Source organism: Pelobates fuscus, chromosome 8 (genome assembly GCF_036172605.1).
Source record: "Pelobates fuscus isolate aPelFus1 chromosome 8, aPelFus1.pri, whole genome shotgun sequence".
In the NCBI taxonomy this organism is placed as follows: domain Eukaryota; kingdom Metazoa; phylum Chordata; class Amphibia; order Anura; family Pelobatidae; genus Pelobates; species Pelobates fuscus.
In genome coordinates this window covers 3,033,069-3,052,287 of record NC_086324.1, presented here as the reverse complement: position 1 = coordinate 3,052,287, position 19,219 = coordinate 3,033,069, and the positions used below count along the sequence as shown (strand labels likewise).

The window sequence follows — 19,219 nt, the reverse complement described above, 5'->3', positions numbered from 1 at the left end:
GCCAATATGAACCTTCTACTATATCTGAACCTGTTCTTTCCCCTATAGTTCCGAAATGCAATATTATCGCTAACACGAATCTCAGGATTCACTCTCCGTTACTTGCCGAGATCGTAAAGCTGCAACATCTAGCCCCTAAACAGACTCCCGGGGGTCGACATTTCGTTCCTCCTGCTCTTCAACTGGAACTGTTACAATGTTTCCACAACAGCAAGGTGGCTGGACATCCTGGCATTCGCAAGACGTGCGCTTTGATCTCTAAAGACTTCTGGTGGCCTGCTTTACGTAGGGATATTAAAGATTTCATCGGTGCGTGTGAGGTTTGTACTAAGACCAAGCAACCTCATACGCTTCCATGTGGATTTCTGCATCCCTTAGAGGTTCCAGAAAAGCCATGGTCCTGTTTGGCTATGGACTTTATTGTCGATTTACCTATATCTAAAAAACAGACTGTTATCCTCACCGTGGTTGACAGATTCACCAAGATGGCTCACTTCGTTCCTCTGCCTAAACTTCCGTCTTCTCCCGAGTTGGCAGAGATATTCGCAAGGGAGATTTTTCGTTTACATGGGATACCCTCCCAAATTGTATCTGACAGAGGTTCCCAATTTGTTTCTCGTTTTTGGAGATCCTTCTGCTCTCAACTGGGTATCAAATTGAATTTCTCTTCCGCCTATCATCCTCAGTCTAACGGAGCTGCTGAACGCACCAACCAAAAGATTGAACAATATTTACGTTGTTTTGTTTCCGAACACCAGGACGATTGGGTCGGTTTGATTCCTTGGGCGGAGTTCGCGCACAACAATCTCGTTTGTGATTCTACTCATTCAAGCCCCTTCTTCATGAATTATGGCTTTCATCCGTCCATTCTTCCCTCGGTTTCCCCTTCCCAAGGGGTACCGTCGGTTGATGTTCATGTTGCCAATTTGAGGAAGTTGTGGGATCAGACTCGACAAATTCTTCTGTACAATTCTATGCTGGTTAAGAAACACGCTGATAAACGTAGAAGGTCGGCTCCGTTTTTTGTTCCAGGCGATAGAGTATGGTTGAGTACTAGAAACATTCGTTTAAAAGTGCCTTCCATGAAGTTCGCTCCTCGTTATATTGGACCTTACAGGGTTCTGACTCGAATTAACCCAGTTGCGTATCGTCTAGCTCTTCCATCTGCCTTACGCATCCCTAACTCCTTTCATGTTTCATTGCTGAAACCGCTAGTCTGCAACTGATTTTCCTCCACGGTATCCTCTCCTCGCTCTGTTCAGGTGGAGGGTCAGGAGGAGTATGAGGTCAACTCTATCATCGATTCTCGAATCTCCCGGGGGAGAGTACAATATCTGGTCGACTGGAAAGGATATGGTCCTGAAGAGAGGAGTTGGGTACCTCAAGAGGATGTTCATGCTCCTCGCCTCCGCAGGGCGTTTCACTCCCGCTTCCCATCTCGTCCCGGTTCCTTCCGCCCGGTGGGCGTATCTGAGAGGGGGGGTACTGTCAGGGTACCTGAAGTCTCTACCTCTGAGAGAGGTAGAGACTTAGAAGTTTATCCGTCCAGAAGGGCTGTTTCCTCCATCCCTCGCGGTCCTTCCGGTTATTTACACGCCGGCCGCGAGGGATCCACTTCCTTTTGTAACACGACGCCCAGCAGTCGACGTCATGACGCCAACCCGGACCGACCTGTCACTCAATTGTCTGGAGACTAATCAGGACTCGTCGGAGGCGTGTTTACTCTCCTGAGCCAGGGTATTTAACAGTGCTTCTTCCATTTGCTCATTGCCCTGTCGTGGTTCTAGCCTGTCTAGTCACTCAGCGCTCTTGTATTCCAGTTATCCTTTTGGTTCCGACCCGGCTTGTTTGTATTACTCTGCTTATCTCTGTTACCCTTTGACTCGGCTTGTTCCTTGCTTACCTGTCTTCTCGTTCCCTCGACCTCGGCTTGCCTTTGACCATTCTCTCTATCTCCGTGCGTTAGTCCGGCCATTCTAAGGTCCGGTATACGTACCTTTCTACTGTCTGTACTCTGCGTGTTGGATCCCTGTCCCGATCCTGACACAGGGGTCTCCTTTTATGCAATACTGCCCTGGAAAGGGCTACACCTACATAATTACCACAATAACCAATCACATACATGGTACAACCCCCACGTCTCCTCCCCTCAGATAAACCTTTAACTAACTTTAATTAACACTCACACAATTTTACCCAAGTTCTGGATGTACCCCAAAAACAGATAGCCCTGGTTCAGGGGAACAACATATCCAAAATCCGGCTCATTCGGTTAAAGGGTTCGGGAGTTATGGATCTTTGAAGTTTTGACCGACCGCACAGACTTTCTAGACGAAAATAGTTCCACAAGTTTTGGCCTTGCGGCCGGTCTCCATTCGTGCGTTAAAACCCCACGAAACCCTTGCCATCCACAGCTATCTCGGTGTTCCCCATGTAAGGTTTAGTCTTTCTACTGAACGGCCGGTCGGTCGGTAGTTCCAGCACGAATCTACGTTGTCCTGGAGGTCTCAGCGGTGTTCGCCTGTTTGCGTATCCGTTTTTAGTTCCAGGCGATTGCTGACAAACACCGCTGTTCGTGCGTAAGATGGCCGCGAACACGTGTAAAGTCCCGAAATGGCGGCCACCTATGCTTAACACAAAGGATTCGTGCTGAACCATGCGAACAGCTGAAATAGAGCTGGGAGGTAAAATATCACTTAATTGCACACCAGGGTGGTCCGGTGTTCGGTAGTTTGGATTCATTCTTGGGTAATAGTGATTCACATGTAACAAGCAATTCGGTCCTTTGTATGTCCAGCTGTATTATGATTAAGGGTGTCCAGGCAGAATTCATAGTTCCGTCACAATTATATTTTCTTCATGCACGGAAGTCTGTGGGGAAGACCACCGTGACAAGTCTTGTGCTAAAATATGCCTAGTGAATGTTCACCACAAGGATCAACCAGAAAGGACTTTAAAGGTGTATGCTATCTTAGATGATCAAAGCAATCGATCACTTGCCCGATCTGCACGGTTTGATCTATTTTGCATAAGAGGAGAGGTTCACCCCTACACCCTAAGCACTTGTAGTGGCACTACCGAGGCCTTTGGAAGAAGGGCCCATGGATTTATTGTGTCCTGTCTAGGAGATAACTTGCAATTACCCTTACCTACACTTGTAGAGTGCAACCAGATACCAGCCAACAAAGAAGAAATACCTACACCAGAAGTTGCCTTCTACCACCCTCACCTAAAGTCAATAGCAAGTGAAATCCCACCACTTGACAAAGATGCTAAAATCCTTCTTTTGCTGGGAAGAGATAGTCTAAGGGTCCACAAGGTGCACAGGCAGGTCAGCGGACCCCCAGATGCTCCGTTTGCCCAGTACCTGGACTTAGGCTGGGTCATCATAGGTAATGTCTGTATAGGCAAAATGAAAAGTCCTACTAACATTTCTTCATTCATGACAAATGTATTGCCAAATGGTCGAAATACTCACTTTGAGCCATGCCCACATCACTATTGGGTAAAGGAGAAGGTAACTAGCTGCAAGTTGCAACATGGCAACACAAACCTTTCCCACACATACGATGACAGTTTTGGCTCTACAGTTTTCAATGCAAGCAGTGAAGACAACATGTTAGCTCCTTCAGTAGAAGACAAATAATTCCTTAAAGTAATAGACAATGAGTTCTTTCAGGAAGATTCCAATAGTTGGGTAGCACCTCTACCCTTTCGCCTCCCGAGAGAGAAGCTACCGAACAATCTACATCAAGCCATTAAAAGATTCTCCTCCTTAAAGCGTACTTTAAGCAGGAAACCAGAGATGGAGAGACATTTTGTAGACTTTATCCAGAATATCTTTGATAGAGGTCATGCCGAACCCGCACCTCCACTGAAAGAAGGAGAAGAATGCTGGTACCTCCCTTCCTTCGGTGTGTATCACCCACGAAAGCCAGACCAAATCAGAGTTGTCTTTGACTCCAGTGCCCAACATGAAGGCATCTCACTTAACAACATGCTCCTCATAGGGCCCAACTTGAACAACAGCCTGATTGGAGTCCTAATTCGCTTTAGACAGTGATAGCTGACATTCAACAAATGTTCATAGTCAAGGAAGACAACAGAAACTACCTCAGGTTCCTATGGCACAAAGACAACGAAATCAACAAAGAGGTAAATGATTACCGAATGAGGGTGCACGTCTTTGGGAACAGCCCTAATCTATGGACTAAGAAAGACAGCCCAGCTTGGAGAAGTTGAGTATGGATCCGACGCTCGTCAATTTGTCGAAAGAAACTTTTACGTAGACGACGGGCTCAAATCCTTTCCTACTGCTAAAGAAGCAATTGATCTTCTCACCAGGACAAAGGAGATGCTATCCGTAGCAAACTTAAGACTTCACAAGATTAAATCGAACAGCCAAGAGCTAATTAATGCATTTCACTCTGAGGACTATGCTGCCTATGCAGAGAAGTCTAGGTCTGCTGTGGAACATCAACGAAGACACATTCACTTTTCAAGTGTCAACCTGTGACAAACCTTTTACCAAGAGAGGAGTCTTGTTCATAGTGAATAGCATCTATGACCCACTGGGATTTATAGCCCCAGTCACCACAAAAGTAAGATGCTTTTAGGACAGCTTACTACTGACAACATTGTAGCGGAGAGCTGATTTCCCACAGCTTAACTCTTGGATTTACTACTTGTTCCACAGCAGGAACAAGAAGTAAATCCAAGAGGGTAACCAGCACAATAAGCAAGGCAAACCAATAATATCCCATCACCTTTCCCATTCACTGGACGACACACAGTATCAAGAGTAGAACTGAATTTTAATGACACAATTCCTGCTTTTATGGGATTCTCCCATGCAAGGGAGCTACTCTCCATAATTACTAGTAACCAATCACATCGACGTTACCTCCCACACATCTCCTCCCCTTAGCTTAACAGTTAACATAATTATAATGTATATACTTTTCCCCAATTCCTGGATGTACCCTAAATATGGTAGGTACACCTTTAAATACAAAATATTCAAAAATCACCCAGATCAGACCAGGGGTTCGGGAGATATGAGGAAGCAAAGATTTGACCGACCGCATGGGTGAAGTAGCCGAAAATAGTTTCATGAGATCTGGCCCTGCGGTCAGTCTCTGTTCGTGCATCAAAAGTCCCGAAAGTCTATGCCATCCATGGTTAAGTTTGCATTCGGATGAATCCCCTAGATCGTGGGATTCATCCTACCAAGCGACGGGCCGTTTGTGTGTTTCAATCTGCACTTTCTGAAGTCCTGGAGGTCTTAGTGGTGTTCGGTTAGTCGAGTGTCCGATTTGAGTTCCAGACAATCGACAACCAAACACCGCTGTTCGCGAATTTAAGATGGCCGCCGCCACGTGTTCGGCTGCCGAAATGGCAGCCACCCAGGGAATACAGCAGAGCGTTCGTGTGTTTAAACCAAGGGAATGGAAACCCGAATACCTCACAAATAGCTGCTAGCAGACGAACAGGAAAAGCACCCAAGCGGCTTCACTCCTGGCAATCAGTCTCTAACAGCATACAGTAAATCCCCTTAAAGACGAGACAGAGCTCCGTGTTGGTGGTTAAGCAGTGGTCTGGTTTAATGTGGGCTACCTGCCTGGTATTTATGTAGGTATTCCACCTGGTGGACACTCCCCTAGGGGACCAGATGGAAGACTGGGACACAAATGGTAAAAAAAACAATCACAGGCATACAGGGTTAAAACACTCCAACAGTACATTACAATCCCTCCCCTCTATCCTGGAGATAATTGGGAAGTAATCCAATTATCTCCAAGGACAGAGGCAAAACTCCATTAACCACATGGTTACAGTAAAACACTAAAATACATAATATTACATTTGTCACACAAAATATATACATGTAACCCATCCCCAGATAGCTGGGATATGAGCGCACAAAAGTACCAAATAGCGCTCAGATCCTATGCACACAGTCCAATCGCTGTGGAGTTAAAGTGTTCACAAAGTCTGTTCTCCATACGAATAGACTCCACGGGATGGCTATCTGGGGAAATGCTGTTAATATGGTTTAAACTACCGAATGAACAGGCATCCGGTTAAATGACCGACCGTAGAAGCAAGGAGGCTGACGGCTCAGCGGTGTTCGCGCAAATAACTGTCCGTTTCCAGTTCCATAGTTTGGGCACTGAACACCGCTGGCCGTTCGGGACTTTAAAATGGCCGCCGCCACGTGTTCGGCAAACGAACAAAGGCCACCCAGTATTCGTCAATTAAGCTGCGGTTAACCGCAGCTTCTGGGAGGTAAATTGCCGACACACTCCAGCTTCCAGGTGGTCCAGTCATTCGTGCGTTAGGTCAGTAGATTGAATTTACCGACCGCCGGACAGAAAGGCACGAACAAGCCTTTTCTGCAGGCGAAAGGAAGACTTTTAAATATGGGGCCATAGTCCAGAGGCAACAGGCGGGCAACCAGGCTCCTCCAATGCAATGTGGCGAGATTGGTCTCGTCACAGAAAGGTTCCCAAGGTTGAGATTAAGAAAACCAAAGGAGGTTCAGCTCGGTCTTTCTCATGACCAACCACAGAATTGGTACTTCTTCTCCCAAGCTGTGACTTATGCAAGAGTACCAGACTGTACAGTACTATGGCGGGGAGAATGCCGCTATAACTGTTAACTATGCCACTGTTGAAGCTCCACGGCTATAAACCGTAGACTACAGGACTTTAGCCATCCATTATTGGACTTCATGTTTTATTGTTTATTTACTGCATACCTTCTCTGTTTTGCAGGTATCTTGTATTTATGGTTTACACACCAGTATTATTTTCCAATGTTTTCTTCACTTACAGGTTCAAGTTGGACTTTTAGACATTTGGACTTATCTTTATATATATATAATAGGCTTTGAAATCTAAAAGATTTCAGGCGGGGAGTGTCATGTTACATGATATTGTTTTATTATAATGTACTGTTTCTTTAATGTTAATCTTAAGTTTGTCTCTTGGGTCACTCCATAGTTTGCATGATGCTTCAGATACCCTTTCCTGTATTAGTGCTTTATTTTGCTGTACATTCAATGTGACTTGTGGTATCTCTCCTACCTGTATGGAAGAATCATTCTTTTACCTGTTGTAACTGCACATTCTATAGATCATACGACGAATAAACATCGCCAGATCTTCTTACATGTGAGTTGTGACTGAGTAAACTATCTGGGAAGGTGATTTGGTATGGATAATCTCATCAGGGCAATGAGCACCATGTGCTCATGAAAACCACATTCATAGCCTTTGCAGCGGTTCCAGAATACCTGATATGCTGGACTTAGTGTGCGGGGAGGCTGAACTGCAATTAAATCAAGTCTAATGTATTTCCAGAAATTAAAATTGGTGTAGGAGCCAAAGGATTATCGAGACAGCGGAGTTCCAAAGGATATACAAAATACAAAAGACACATCTGCTTCATGGTATGGCATTTGGTTCCATAATCGTTACACTTATGTAGAGAATGTATTACTGAGGGATAGTACTGACGTACAAGAGGAGCCTACAGAGAGATTATGCAACTATATCGAATAGTTTGGGCATCTCTCCGCTCCAAACGTAAGACGGGTGGCAAAGTAGAATGCTCAGTTCGCTAAATATCGTGCAAGTGCCACTGGGACCGATTCACTGGGACTTGAAAATGAGGAATATGGCATTTTCCTAGTCAGGCTGCTTCTGTGGCCCTTAAGATTGGCCAAATACCCTGGCTTAATGCTGGGAACTTTAAGAACGAGTAGCCAATAATAAAATTGAGCAGATATTATTGGGATTCCCATTAATTAGGCCAATATGGTAGGTGCACCCGCAAATAAAGAGGTTGTCAGAAGGGCTCCAACAAGAAACCAATACTTGATTCTGCCACTAATAGTAATTAAGCTGAATGAGTCTTAGGTTAGGACAAACCCGAATGATGCCTGTAATGGATCCCCTATCCACGAAGGCTCTCTGACAGGTTATAGACATGATTATAGTGAATATAGCTCCCAATCCCACAAACATGAGCCAAGACTTCATGGTTGTAAACCAAAACTGTTTAATGGCAGCCACAACTGGCCTTATATGCAGGACCGAATGCAAGGGGCATTCCTCCCTGGACCTGAGAGTAGACTACAGTAAAAACATATAAACGATTACATTGGCACTCCCATACAAAATAGGACACTCCCATACAAAATAGGTCAATCCCTCCTCTGTACCTAGGAGATAATTGAGTCAGGTACTGTATTCAACTCAATTATCTCCAGGTACAGTAAACATAAATTTTTACAAAAAAAAAAATACTTTTAAACACACAAAATACATAATTTGCCTAAAGGAAGCCCCATAGTTTGTACATCCACGGACAGCCTGGGTCTGAGCGCCCAACAAATACGAAAAGAGCACGATCCCACGAACACAGCCAAATTGCCACCGTGGTGAAGTTTTGACCGACCGCTCATGAGGGGCCTGCCCAAAATAGTTCCACAGTTTTAGAGGTAGCGGTCGGTCATGTTTGGGAGTTCTACAACTAATGAAAAGGTGAACGGTTCCTCTAGCTCATTGGTAGTGTTCGTTCGTGAGGTCCATCCGAACAAACCTACCGAACAGCGCTCTCCTGGCTTGCCACAATTAGAAGCAGGTGTTCACAAATTTTCACCGGTGTTCGCGCCTTGATGACCAATTCCCGCTGCCTGCTTTCGTGGCCGCCGTTTTCTCCACCACGTGGCATTCGGTTATACAGAAAGAGCACTTAATTCTTGCGGTTTCTTTGAACTTAATGAGCCAGTGGGGTGGTTGGTGTTCGGTACTTTATAATCCCGAATGGCAGGAGGATAAGGGAACCAAAGTTATAACAGATTCCCGAACTGAGGAGGAAAATGGCTCTGGGGAAGGAAAAATAGGAGTTTTGTAACATAGCTCCCCCAAGTTCCGCAGGACGGCATACCCCCCTAGACCCCAACGGGTCGGCTTGGGGATGTCCGGTAAATACAAGTTATTTCTCCAGTTCGGTTTGCCAAGACAACCCATCTGGGGAAGGAAAAATAGGGGTGTAACGGATCCACTGGCACCCCGACTGGGTACCTCCGTTGAAAGATGCTCCTAGCGCTTCCAGAGGATTCCAAGCACTCTAGCCGACACCACAACCACCGCAGGACAAACCTCTCTTCCTTCCAGAGCGAAGCAGGAACAAGCTCTTACAAGAGCTCAGTGATTATAGCAAGGGAATATGCCTAGCATAGCAATCCCTTGTAGCAGATTCCCCCAATAAGAGACAGGACTCAAGTTGAGGGTAAAAATAGAACTCCCTGGCTGCTAGCTTGCAGCCCTTTTCATTAGGTGCTCCCATGAAGGGGAGGGACACACACAGTAACGTACATTAACCAATCACACAATCGTTACATCCCACACATAGCCCTCTCCTCTACCTGTAAACTAATTATCTGTACACACAGGAAAATACAATTATCCTAGGTAGGGAAAATACAGTTTTTACACAACATTCATAACTCCCAGAATATACATCACATTCGCATAAAAATACATATACACAATCAATCCATTCGGGGGAACAACATACTTAAAAATCATACGAATTGGACCAGGGGTTCAAAAGTTAGTACAAATGTGCATTTGACCTTCTGGAAGCATGGTTTTTAGAAGCTCAAACTAGTTCCCCAGAATCCTCTATCCTGGAGACAATGGAGAAGCTGATTTAATTATATCCAGGGACAAACACAGCCTCCATTAAGCACATGTTACCAGCAACCACCAAAAGACATAAAAATACATAACTCCTGTTATACTAAACAGAACCCCCACATTCAACCCATCCCCAGATGGCTTGGATCTGAGCGCTCAACATATCCAAACAGCGTTTAGATGCCACAACCACAGTTCAAACGCCATGGGGTTTAAGTTTCGTATGGGCTGATGAGAGGGCCCATAATCCTGGGGCAGCCCAATAACCCACAGTATGCCCAAATACCGTGCATAAAGGGCCAAATCGCCCAGGGACCGTAGTCACAGGGTAAGAGGCGGGCAAGCAGCCCCCTCCAAACCACAGTGGCGAAGTGGCTTTCGCTACAAGGGGCTTTGTCACAATGCCTGTGCGGAAACCTACTGTGAAACCTGTCATTAGAAACTCCACTAGAGAAGGGCAAGTGTGAGTATTGTGAAAGAATTTACTTTGATTCCAAGGTTCAAGCTTATAGGTTCTTGCTTATGGATGTCATAGGAGATAGCCTATATTAAAATTGGCTAACTTGGACTCAGGAAATGCTTAATGCTTAAAATGACACTTAAGACCATATATGTCTAGTTCCGGGAGCAGATAGCCCCCACCTGAGCTGTCTCTCTTAAATCAGTCTGTTCCTTCTCTTTCCTGGAACTCATCTGTTATATGTACATGACGTTTGTAACGGCAACCCCAGGCATAAAAGGGTTAAACCGCCGTTTAGGAGATATTCCCTTCCAGATATACAGGCAGCTAATGTAGACACCAATCCACCGAACCGGAGAAGCATATGAATGCCATAAACAGCCGAACCGGAACCATACTAATGCTGTAAACAGCCGAATAGGAAAAATCATACGAATAGGTTTACACTCCTAGCAGTCAAACTGGAACAGCATACAATAAATCCCCCCAAGAATGAGACAAGGCTCCGTTTTGAGGGTCAAGCAGGAACAGACAGAGCTGTGGGTTTATTGTTCTTATATACACATTAGTACCACCCACAGGGTTTTGGAAAACAATCAATAAACACGTACAATACACTCAGACACTCCCACACAAAATCCTCCCCTCTGCCTGTGATAGAATTACCTTACACAATGGGTAATGTAATTACCACAGCCAGAGAAATACAGTTTTTCCACATTATTCATAACTTTAAAAGTATGCATCACATTCACATAAAACTTACATTTTCAGAATCAGCATACTCCAAATACAAACATACGTCAAAATCATTGGTCATTGGTCCACTGGTTCAAAAGATAGATCGTAGTCCTTTGTGACCAAATGAAGCATGGCTTTTCTGCCCAAAACCAGTTCCACAGAGTCTTCTATCCTGGAGATAATTAATAAGTAATCCAATTATCTCCAAGGACAGAGGCAAAACTCCATTAAGCACATGGCGGTAAAAAGACAGTAAAATACAATAAAATACACAAGGTTACATTTATTACATAAAATACAGACATGCAACATATCGCCAGATAGCTTAGGTCTGAGCACACATTATTTCTGAATGGCGCTCAGACCACACATATACAGTTCAATTGTCATGGAGCCAAAGTCTTTCCCATAGCCTTTCATTATACGAATGGGCTCCATGGCAAAGCTATCTTGGGTATCACCGCTCAAACAGGGCAAGCACCGAATGAGCCGGCTTTCATGTCTTTGCAGGGGAAAATCAAGCGTTTCAACATGGGGCCATAGTCTAAAGGCAGCAGGCGGGCAACCAGGCTCCTCCAATGCACAGTGGCGAGATTGGTCTCGTCACAACGTTCATCCCTATGTCTTATCTGTACTCCTCCTCTGTTATTTCACTCCCTTCCTACTACTGTTCTATGAATATATGCATGTAACACTTACTTTTTAATGTATAAAAACACAACTGACAAAATAAAGGTCAGAGTCTTATTTTGATAACCAACACAAGTCTGGTGTCTAATTCACGCTTCTCCAAGTGCACTTGAAAATAACAATTTGGGTTCCCTTGATCGATATTGGTTCTATATCAATTGGTGCCGAAACCCGGGATCTCACGCACCCTAAGCGAGAATCATACCCCTAGACCAACGAGCCACACACATATTTTTCTTGCAACATAGATCTGCTGCCCCAGTGTCCAGCAGAAAAGGGACTATTTGGTCCCCGGGTGTAACATTGATAATGGGTGAGGGTCCAGCTGAGTCAGGAATATTTAAAGCATGTAGGGACACTGGGTTGCTGTAACGGACCGTTAAGCACACTAGGGGTTAAACAGCCGTTTAGAGGCTATTCCCTTCCAGATACACAGGCAGCTACTGCAAGCACCAATCTCCCGAACAGGAAACACACGAATTCTCCAACTCCCGAACTGGAAACACACGAATTCTCCAACTCCCAAACTGGAACCATTCGAATGCTGTAAACACCGGATTAGAAAAACCATACGAACAGTTTACACTCCTGGCAGTCGAACTGTAACAGCATACAATCCAATTCCCCCTAAGAACGAGATGACACTTTGTTTGGAGGGTCAAGCAGTGATCTGTTTAATCTGGGCTATCTGCCCGGTATTTATGCAGGTTTCCCACCAGGTGGACACTCCCATAGAGGACCTGGTAGGACACCGGGACACAAACTGGACAGTAACCAATCAGGACAGTTTAACCTTAACCACTCTCACATGCACATTGCAATCCCTCCTCTCTATCCTGGAGATAATTGGGAGGTAATCTGTGACAAACTGCCATTTGCCACTGGGCATTGGAGAGGACTGATTGCTAGCCTCCTGCCCTGCGACTATGGCCCTGGGATGTATTGCCCTTTAAGAACTGTATTTGGGCATAATGGACTTATATTCTACTGTTTCTGGCCCTTTAACTGTGTTGTACAAAGAAAGGGTTTGTACTTTTAAACTGGCACTTCGGATGCAGTCGAAGTGCTGAAGTCGTTGAAGTGCCGAAGTCGTCGAAGTGGCCACCATTCGACAAACGAACACGTGGCGGCGGCCATTTTAACTTATTCGAACGCGGTCAACGGTGAGTGCAGCCAAATCAATGGAACTGTTTTCGGCTACCCAATTCCACGAACACCGCTGGCCCATACCGTATACATTACTTCGACACCGCGGCTGGAGACTAAGTCCCATTCGAAGATTCGAACGCTCGTTCGAATGGGATTTAGTCATTTTCTCGGTGTAAAATAGACCAATCCATGGAACTGTTTTGGCCATGAAAATGTGCCTGCGGTTGGTCAAAAGTGACTTATACCTATCTCCCGAACGGCTGAACGGATTCGTATGATTTTTGGGTATGTTTGTATTTGGAATGTGCTGATTAATAAGATGTAACTTTTATTAATATTGTATGTATGGTTTTAGAGTTATGAAAGTTGGGTAAAAAGTATGTTTTAACTGTACGGATAATTGGGTTACCTCTCAGGCTAAGGGGAGGGAATCTGTGGGATGTAACCATTGTGTGATTGGGTAATGTATAATTGTATGTGGGCGTCTCCCTTGCAGGGGAGAATTGCATAAAAGCAGAGTGTGTGCCATTAAACCAGAGTTCTTCTTGACCCTCAACATGTAGTCTTGTCTCGTGATTGGAGGGGACCAGGGCTTGCAGCATTATGCCCCCCTCTTTTCCTGGTAAAAGCTAAGAAGAAGGGAGGGGAAGACATTAAGATGGATTTTCACATCTCACCCACCTACACACAAACACACACTACACCCTTTATACACACACACAAACACATACACACAGAGACTGCCCCCTCGCACACACATACTGCCCCCCTCACATACACACTGCACCCATCACACACACTGCACCACTAAGGCACACACTGCATCCTTCACAAACATACAGCACCCCACACACACATACAGCACACCTCACACACAGCACCCTTCACACACAATGTCCCTTCACACACAATGCCCCTTCACACACACACAGCACCCCTTACACACACACACACACACTACACCCTTAGCACACACACACAGTACCCTTCACACACATAGCACCCCTCACACACACACTGCACCTCTCACACACACATACTACACCCTTCAAACGCACGCACACAGCACCTCACAAACACACATAGAAAAAAAGTAGAATGGAAATAAAGTAAAAAAAAAAACAAAAATGCACTTGTGTTATAAAATTACTTACTATGGCATAGGTAGGCGGTAAGGACATTTTACCATCAACAAAGATATTAAAAGGTTGACTACCCCTGGATTAGATGAATACATCTACATACATAATTTATTAACACTGTTTGATGGTTAGAATCATTCTGATATCAATTTTATATGTTGAGACACTGACTAGTAACAGCAATTCTAATACTGTACTCGATTTGCAACTCATTTGTTCTGTTTGTAACTCCGTGAGTGCATATATTACATCCAAGGAAGTCAGACATGATATACCAGTACTCATCTTTAACAGAATTAACCCCACTCGCTCAGACATAGTTTATTATGATTGGCCTGCTACTACTCTGGTCTGTTTTAGCTGACTATTTAATAACATTTTATATCTTAGAGAGTCATATAATATATCCTTATTTCTTGCAATTAGGAACAGGCATCATTATAACTGGAGATATCATTATAAGCAGTTAAATCACTTTCTACTTATTCAATAATCCTATTGGTGTAATTCTATTTCTAGACACTCACTATACATAATCCTGAGTCATTTCACAATTATCTTTCTTTTATTGATTGACTTCTAAAATGATATTTAATTAATATACTCCCCCTGGGTTTATGATTTGAACTTGTTTTATCACATAGTATTTGCGCTGTCTGACTCTGCATGGCTGGGAAAACCTTGTTAGTTTTGTATTTATCTTTTAGAATAATTCATTTGAGTTATTTTAACCTAAAACCTACACTTGGCTTGTTAAAGCACTATTTCCCAGGTTAGAGAATAGCCCTGTGAAGGTGATGCTTCCTATTGAGAGCTTAGTGAATTGTCCGGTTAGTGTTAGAGATTGGGATTAACTAGTTGGCTTTGAACACTAACCATTTCATTGCTGGGTGGCTAGTAACTCTACCTGGGATCAGAGATATGTTGTTAATACGAAGCTCCAGATCCCCATTCCTAATTCGGATAAACTCAATCTGCTTCTCCAAATCCCGTAGCCGGCCGGGTCCCCAGTCCTCAGCTGATTGGACAGTAAAATTCACATCATCTATGATGTCATCCAGGTGAGGGTTCGGCACTCCAGGTGCATCCTGGGTCATGTTCCCCTTAAATGGCAGGCACTGAATGTGGAAAATCTGCTGCTTGAATTCTTCCAGGTCCCGGTTCAGCCTAAATTCTTAGAGAAATAACATTCAATAAAATTATATAACAGTAAATATAGACATAGAACGGACACCCAGACTATATAAAGGGTATTATAGACATAGAACGGACACCCAGACTATATAAAGGATATTATAGACATAGAACGGACACCCAGACTATATAAAGGGTATTATAGACATAGAACGGACAACCAGAATATATAAAAGAAATTATAGACATAGAACGGACACCCAGACTATATAAAGGATATTATAGACATAGAACGGACACCCAGACTATATAAAGGGTATTATAGACATAGAACGGACACCCAGACTATATAAAGGAAATTATAGACATAGAACGGACACCCAGACTATATAAAGGATATTATAGACATAGAACGGACACCCAGACTATATAAAGGATATTATAGACATAGAACGGACACCCAGACTATATAAAGGATATTATAGACATAGAACGGACACCCAGACTATATAAAGGATATTATAGACATAGAACGGACACCCAGACTATATAAAGGAAATTATAGACATAGAACGGACACCCAGACTATATAAAGGATATTATAGACATAGAACGGACACCCAGACTATATAAAGGATATTATAGACATAGAACGGACACCCAGACTATATAAAGGATATTATAGACATAGAACGGACACCCAGACTATATAAAGGGTATTATAGACATAGAACGGACACCCAGACTATATAAAGGATATTATAGACATAGAACGGACACCCAGACTATATAAAGGATATTATAGACATAGAACGGACACCCAGACTATATAAAGGGTATTATAGACATAGAACGGACACCCAGACTATATAAAGGATATTATAGACATAGAACGGACACCCAGACTATATAAAGGGTATTATAGACATAGAACGGACACCCAGACTATATAAAGGGTATTATAGACATAGAACGGACACCCAGACTATATAAAGGGTATAATAGACCTAGAACGGACACCCAGACTATATAAAGGACATTATAGACATAGAACGGACACCCAGACTATATAAAGGGTATTATAGACATAGAACGGACACCCAGACTATATAAAGGATATTATAGACATAGAACGGACACCCAGACTATATAAAGGACATTATAGACATAGAACGGACACCCAGACTATATAAAGGATATTATAGACATAGAACGGACACCCAGACTATATAAAGGATATTATAGACATAGAACGGACACCCAGACTATATAAAGGGTATTATAGACATAGAACGGACACCCAGACTATATAAAGGATATTATAGACATAGAACGGACACCCAGACTATATAAAGGATATTATAGACATAGAACGGACACCCAGACTATATAAAGGATATTATAGACATAGAACGGACACCCAGACTATATAAAGGATATTATAGACATAGAACGGACACCCAGACTATATAAAGGATATTATAGACATAGAACGGACAACCAGACTATATCAAGGATATTATAGACATAGAACGGACAACCAGACTATATAAAGGGTATTATAGACATAGAACGGACACCCAGACTATATAAAGGATATTATAGACATAGAACGGACACCCAGACTATATAAAGGGTATTATAGACATAGAACGGACACCCAGACTATATAAAGGGTATTATAGACATAGAACGGACACCCAGACTATATAAAGGATATTATAGACATAGAACGGACACCCAGACTATATAAAGGATATTATAGACATAGAACGGACACCCAGACTATATAAAGGGTATTATAGACATAGAACGGACACCCAGACTATATAAAGGGTATTATAGACATAGAACGGACACCCAGACTATATAAAGGATATTATAGACATAGAACGCACACCCAGACTATATAAAGGGTATTATAGACATAGAACGGACACCCAGACTATATAAAGGGTATTATAGACATAGAACGGACACCCAGACTATATAAAGGGTATTATAGACATAGAACGGACACCCAGACTATATAAAGGGTATTATAGACATAGAACGGACACCCAGACTATATAAAGGGTATTATAGACATAGAACGGACACCCAGACTATATAAAGGGTATTATAGACATAGAACGGACACCCAGACTATATAAAGGGTATTATAGACATAGAACGGACACCCAGACTATATAAAGGATATTATAGACATAGAACGGACACCCAGACTATATAAAGGATATTATAGACATAGAACGGACACCCAGACTATATAAAGGGTATTATAGACATAGAACGGACACCCAGACTATATAAAGGGTATTATAGACATAGAACGGACACCCAGACTATATAAAGGGTATTATAGACATAGAACGGACACCCAGACTATATAAAGGATATTATAGACATAGAACGGACACCCAGACTATATAAAGGGTATAATAGACCTAGAACGGACACCCAGACTATATAAAGGACATTATAGACATAGAACGGACACCCAGACTATATAAAGGGTATTATAGACATAGAACGGACACCCAGACTATATAAAGGATATTATAGACATAGAACGGACACCCAGACTATATAAAGGACATTATAGACATAGAACGGACACCCAGACTATATAAAGGATATTATAGACATAGAACGGACACCCAGACTATATAAAGGATATTATAGACATAGAACGGACACCCAGACTATATAAAGGGTATTATAGACATAGAACGGACACCCAGACTATATAAAGGATATTATAGACATAGAACGGACACCCAGACTATATAAAGGAGATTATAGACATAGAACGGACACCCAGACTATATAAAGGATATTATAGACATAGAACGGACACCCAGACTATATAAAGGATATTATAGACATAGAACGGACACCCAGACTATATAAAGGATATTATAGACATAGAACGGACAACCAGACTATATCAAGGATATTATAGACATAGAACGGACAACCAGACTATATAAAGGGTATTATAGACATAGAACGGACACCCAGACTATATAAAGGATATTATAGACATAGAACGGACACCCAGACTATATAAAGGGTATTATAGACATAGAACGGACACCCAGACTATATAAAGGATATTATAGACATAGAACGGACACCCAGACTATATAAAGGATATTATAGACATAGAACTGACACCCAGACTATATAAAGGATATTATAGACATAGAACGGACACCCAGACTATATAAAGGATATTATAGACATAGAACGGACACCCAGACTATATAAAGGATATTATAGACATAGAACGGACACCCAGACTATATAAAGGGTATTATAGACATAGAACGGACAACCAGACTATATAAAGGATATTATAGACATAGAACGGACACCCAGACTATATAAAGGGTATTATAGACATAGAACGGACACCCAGACTATATAAAGGGTATTATAGACATAGAACGGACACCCAGACTATATAAAGGGTATTATAGACATAGAACGGACACCCAGACTATATAAAGGGTATTATAGACATAGAACGGACACCCAGACTATATAAAGGGTATATATAACGCAAAACCCAGACCATATAAAGGGTGTTACAGGCAGACAGGCATCACGCACACAGCATTACTCTATGGTTACTCTAGTGCAGGTACTAACCTCTGTATGTAAGATATCCAATTCCTACCGTCATTATCAATAAATAAACCACGAGGAACACTTGCAGGCCTTTTCTATCTCTTGTTGACTTTTTCAGATTTGTGTCTGCAACAGAAATAATGTGTGTAGAGTGATTCTTTAATATCTTATATACACTGATCAGTCAAGGGGTGGGGTATATAAGATTAAATTCACTTCTTGAATTTTATGTGTGGGAAATCAGGACAAATGGGCAAGTGAAAAGATCATAGTGATTTCGACAAGGGTCAAATAGTGATGGCTAGAAGACTGTGTCACAGCATCTCCAAAACGTCAAGTTGTAGGGGGGTTCCCGGTATCCAGTACCAAAAGTGGTGCGAGGAAGGACAACTGGTGAACCAGCTACAGAGTCATGAACTCCCAAGGCTCATTAATGCACGCAGTGTTGGTCCAATCACACAGAAAAGCTATTGTAACATAACTGCAGCTATTGTAGCTCAAACTGGTGAAAAACATAATGAGGGCCATGATAGAAAGATGTCGGAACACACAGGGCA

General features: G+C 42.7%; 1 protein-coding gene across 2 annotated transcripts in view; it reads right to left on the bottom strand.

Moving 5' to 3' along the window:
* Positions 1 to 19,219, bottom strand: part of MARCO (macrophage receptor with collagenous structure) — a 159,175-nt gene that overhangs the window by 86,230 nt on the left and 53,726 nt on the right. For both annotated transcript variants that reach the window (XM_063428516.1, XM_063428517.1), the window contains exons 2-3: positions 18,684 to 18,788; positions 14,800 to 15,066 (exon numbers count right to left, since the gene is read on the bottom strand). In XM_063428516.1, coding sequence (XP_063284586.1) covers positions 14,800 to 15,066; positions 18,684 to 18,788 — 372 coding nt within the window. The remainder of the gene's footprint in view (positions 1 to 14,799; positions 15,067 to 18,683; positions 18,789 to 19,219) is intronic.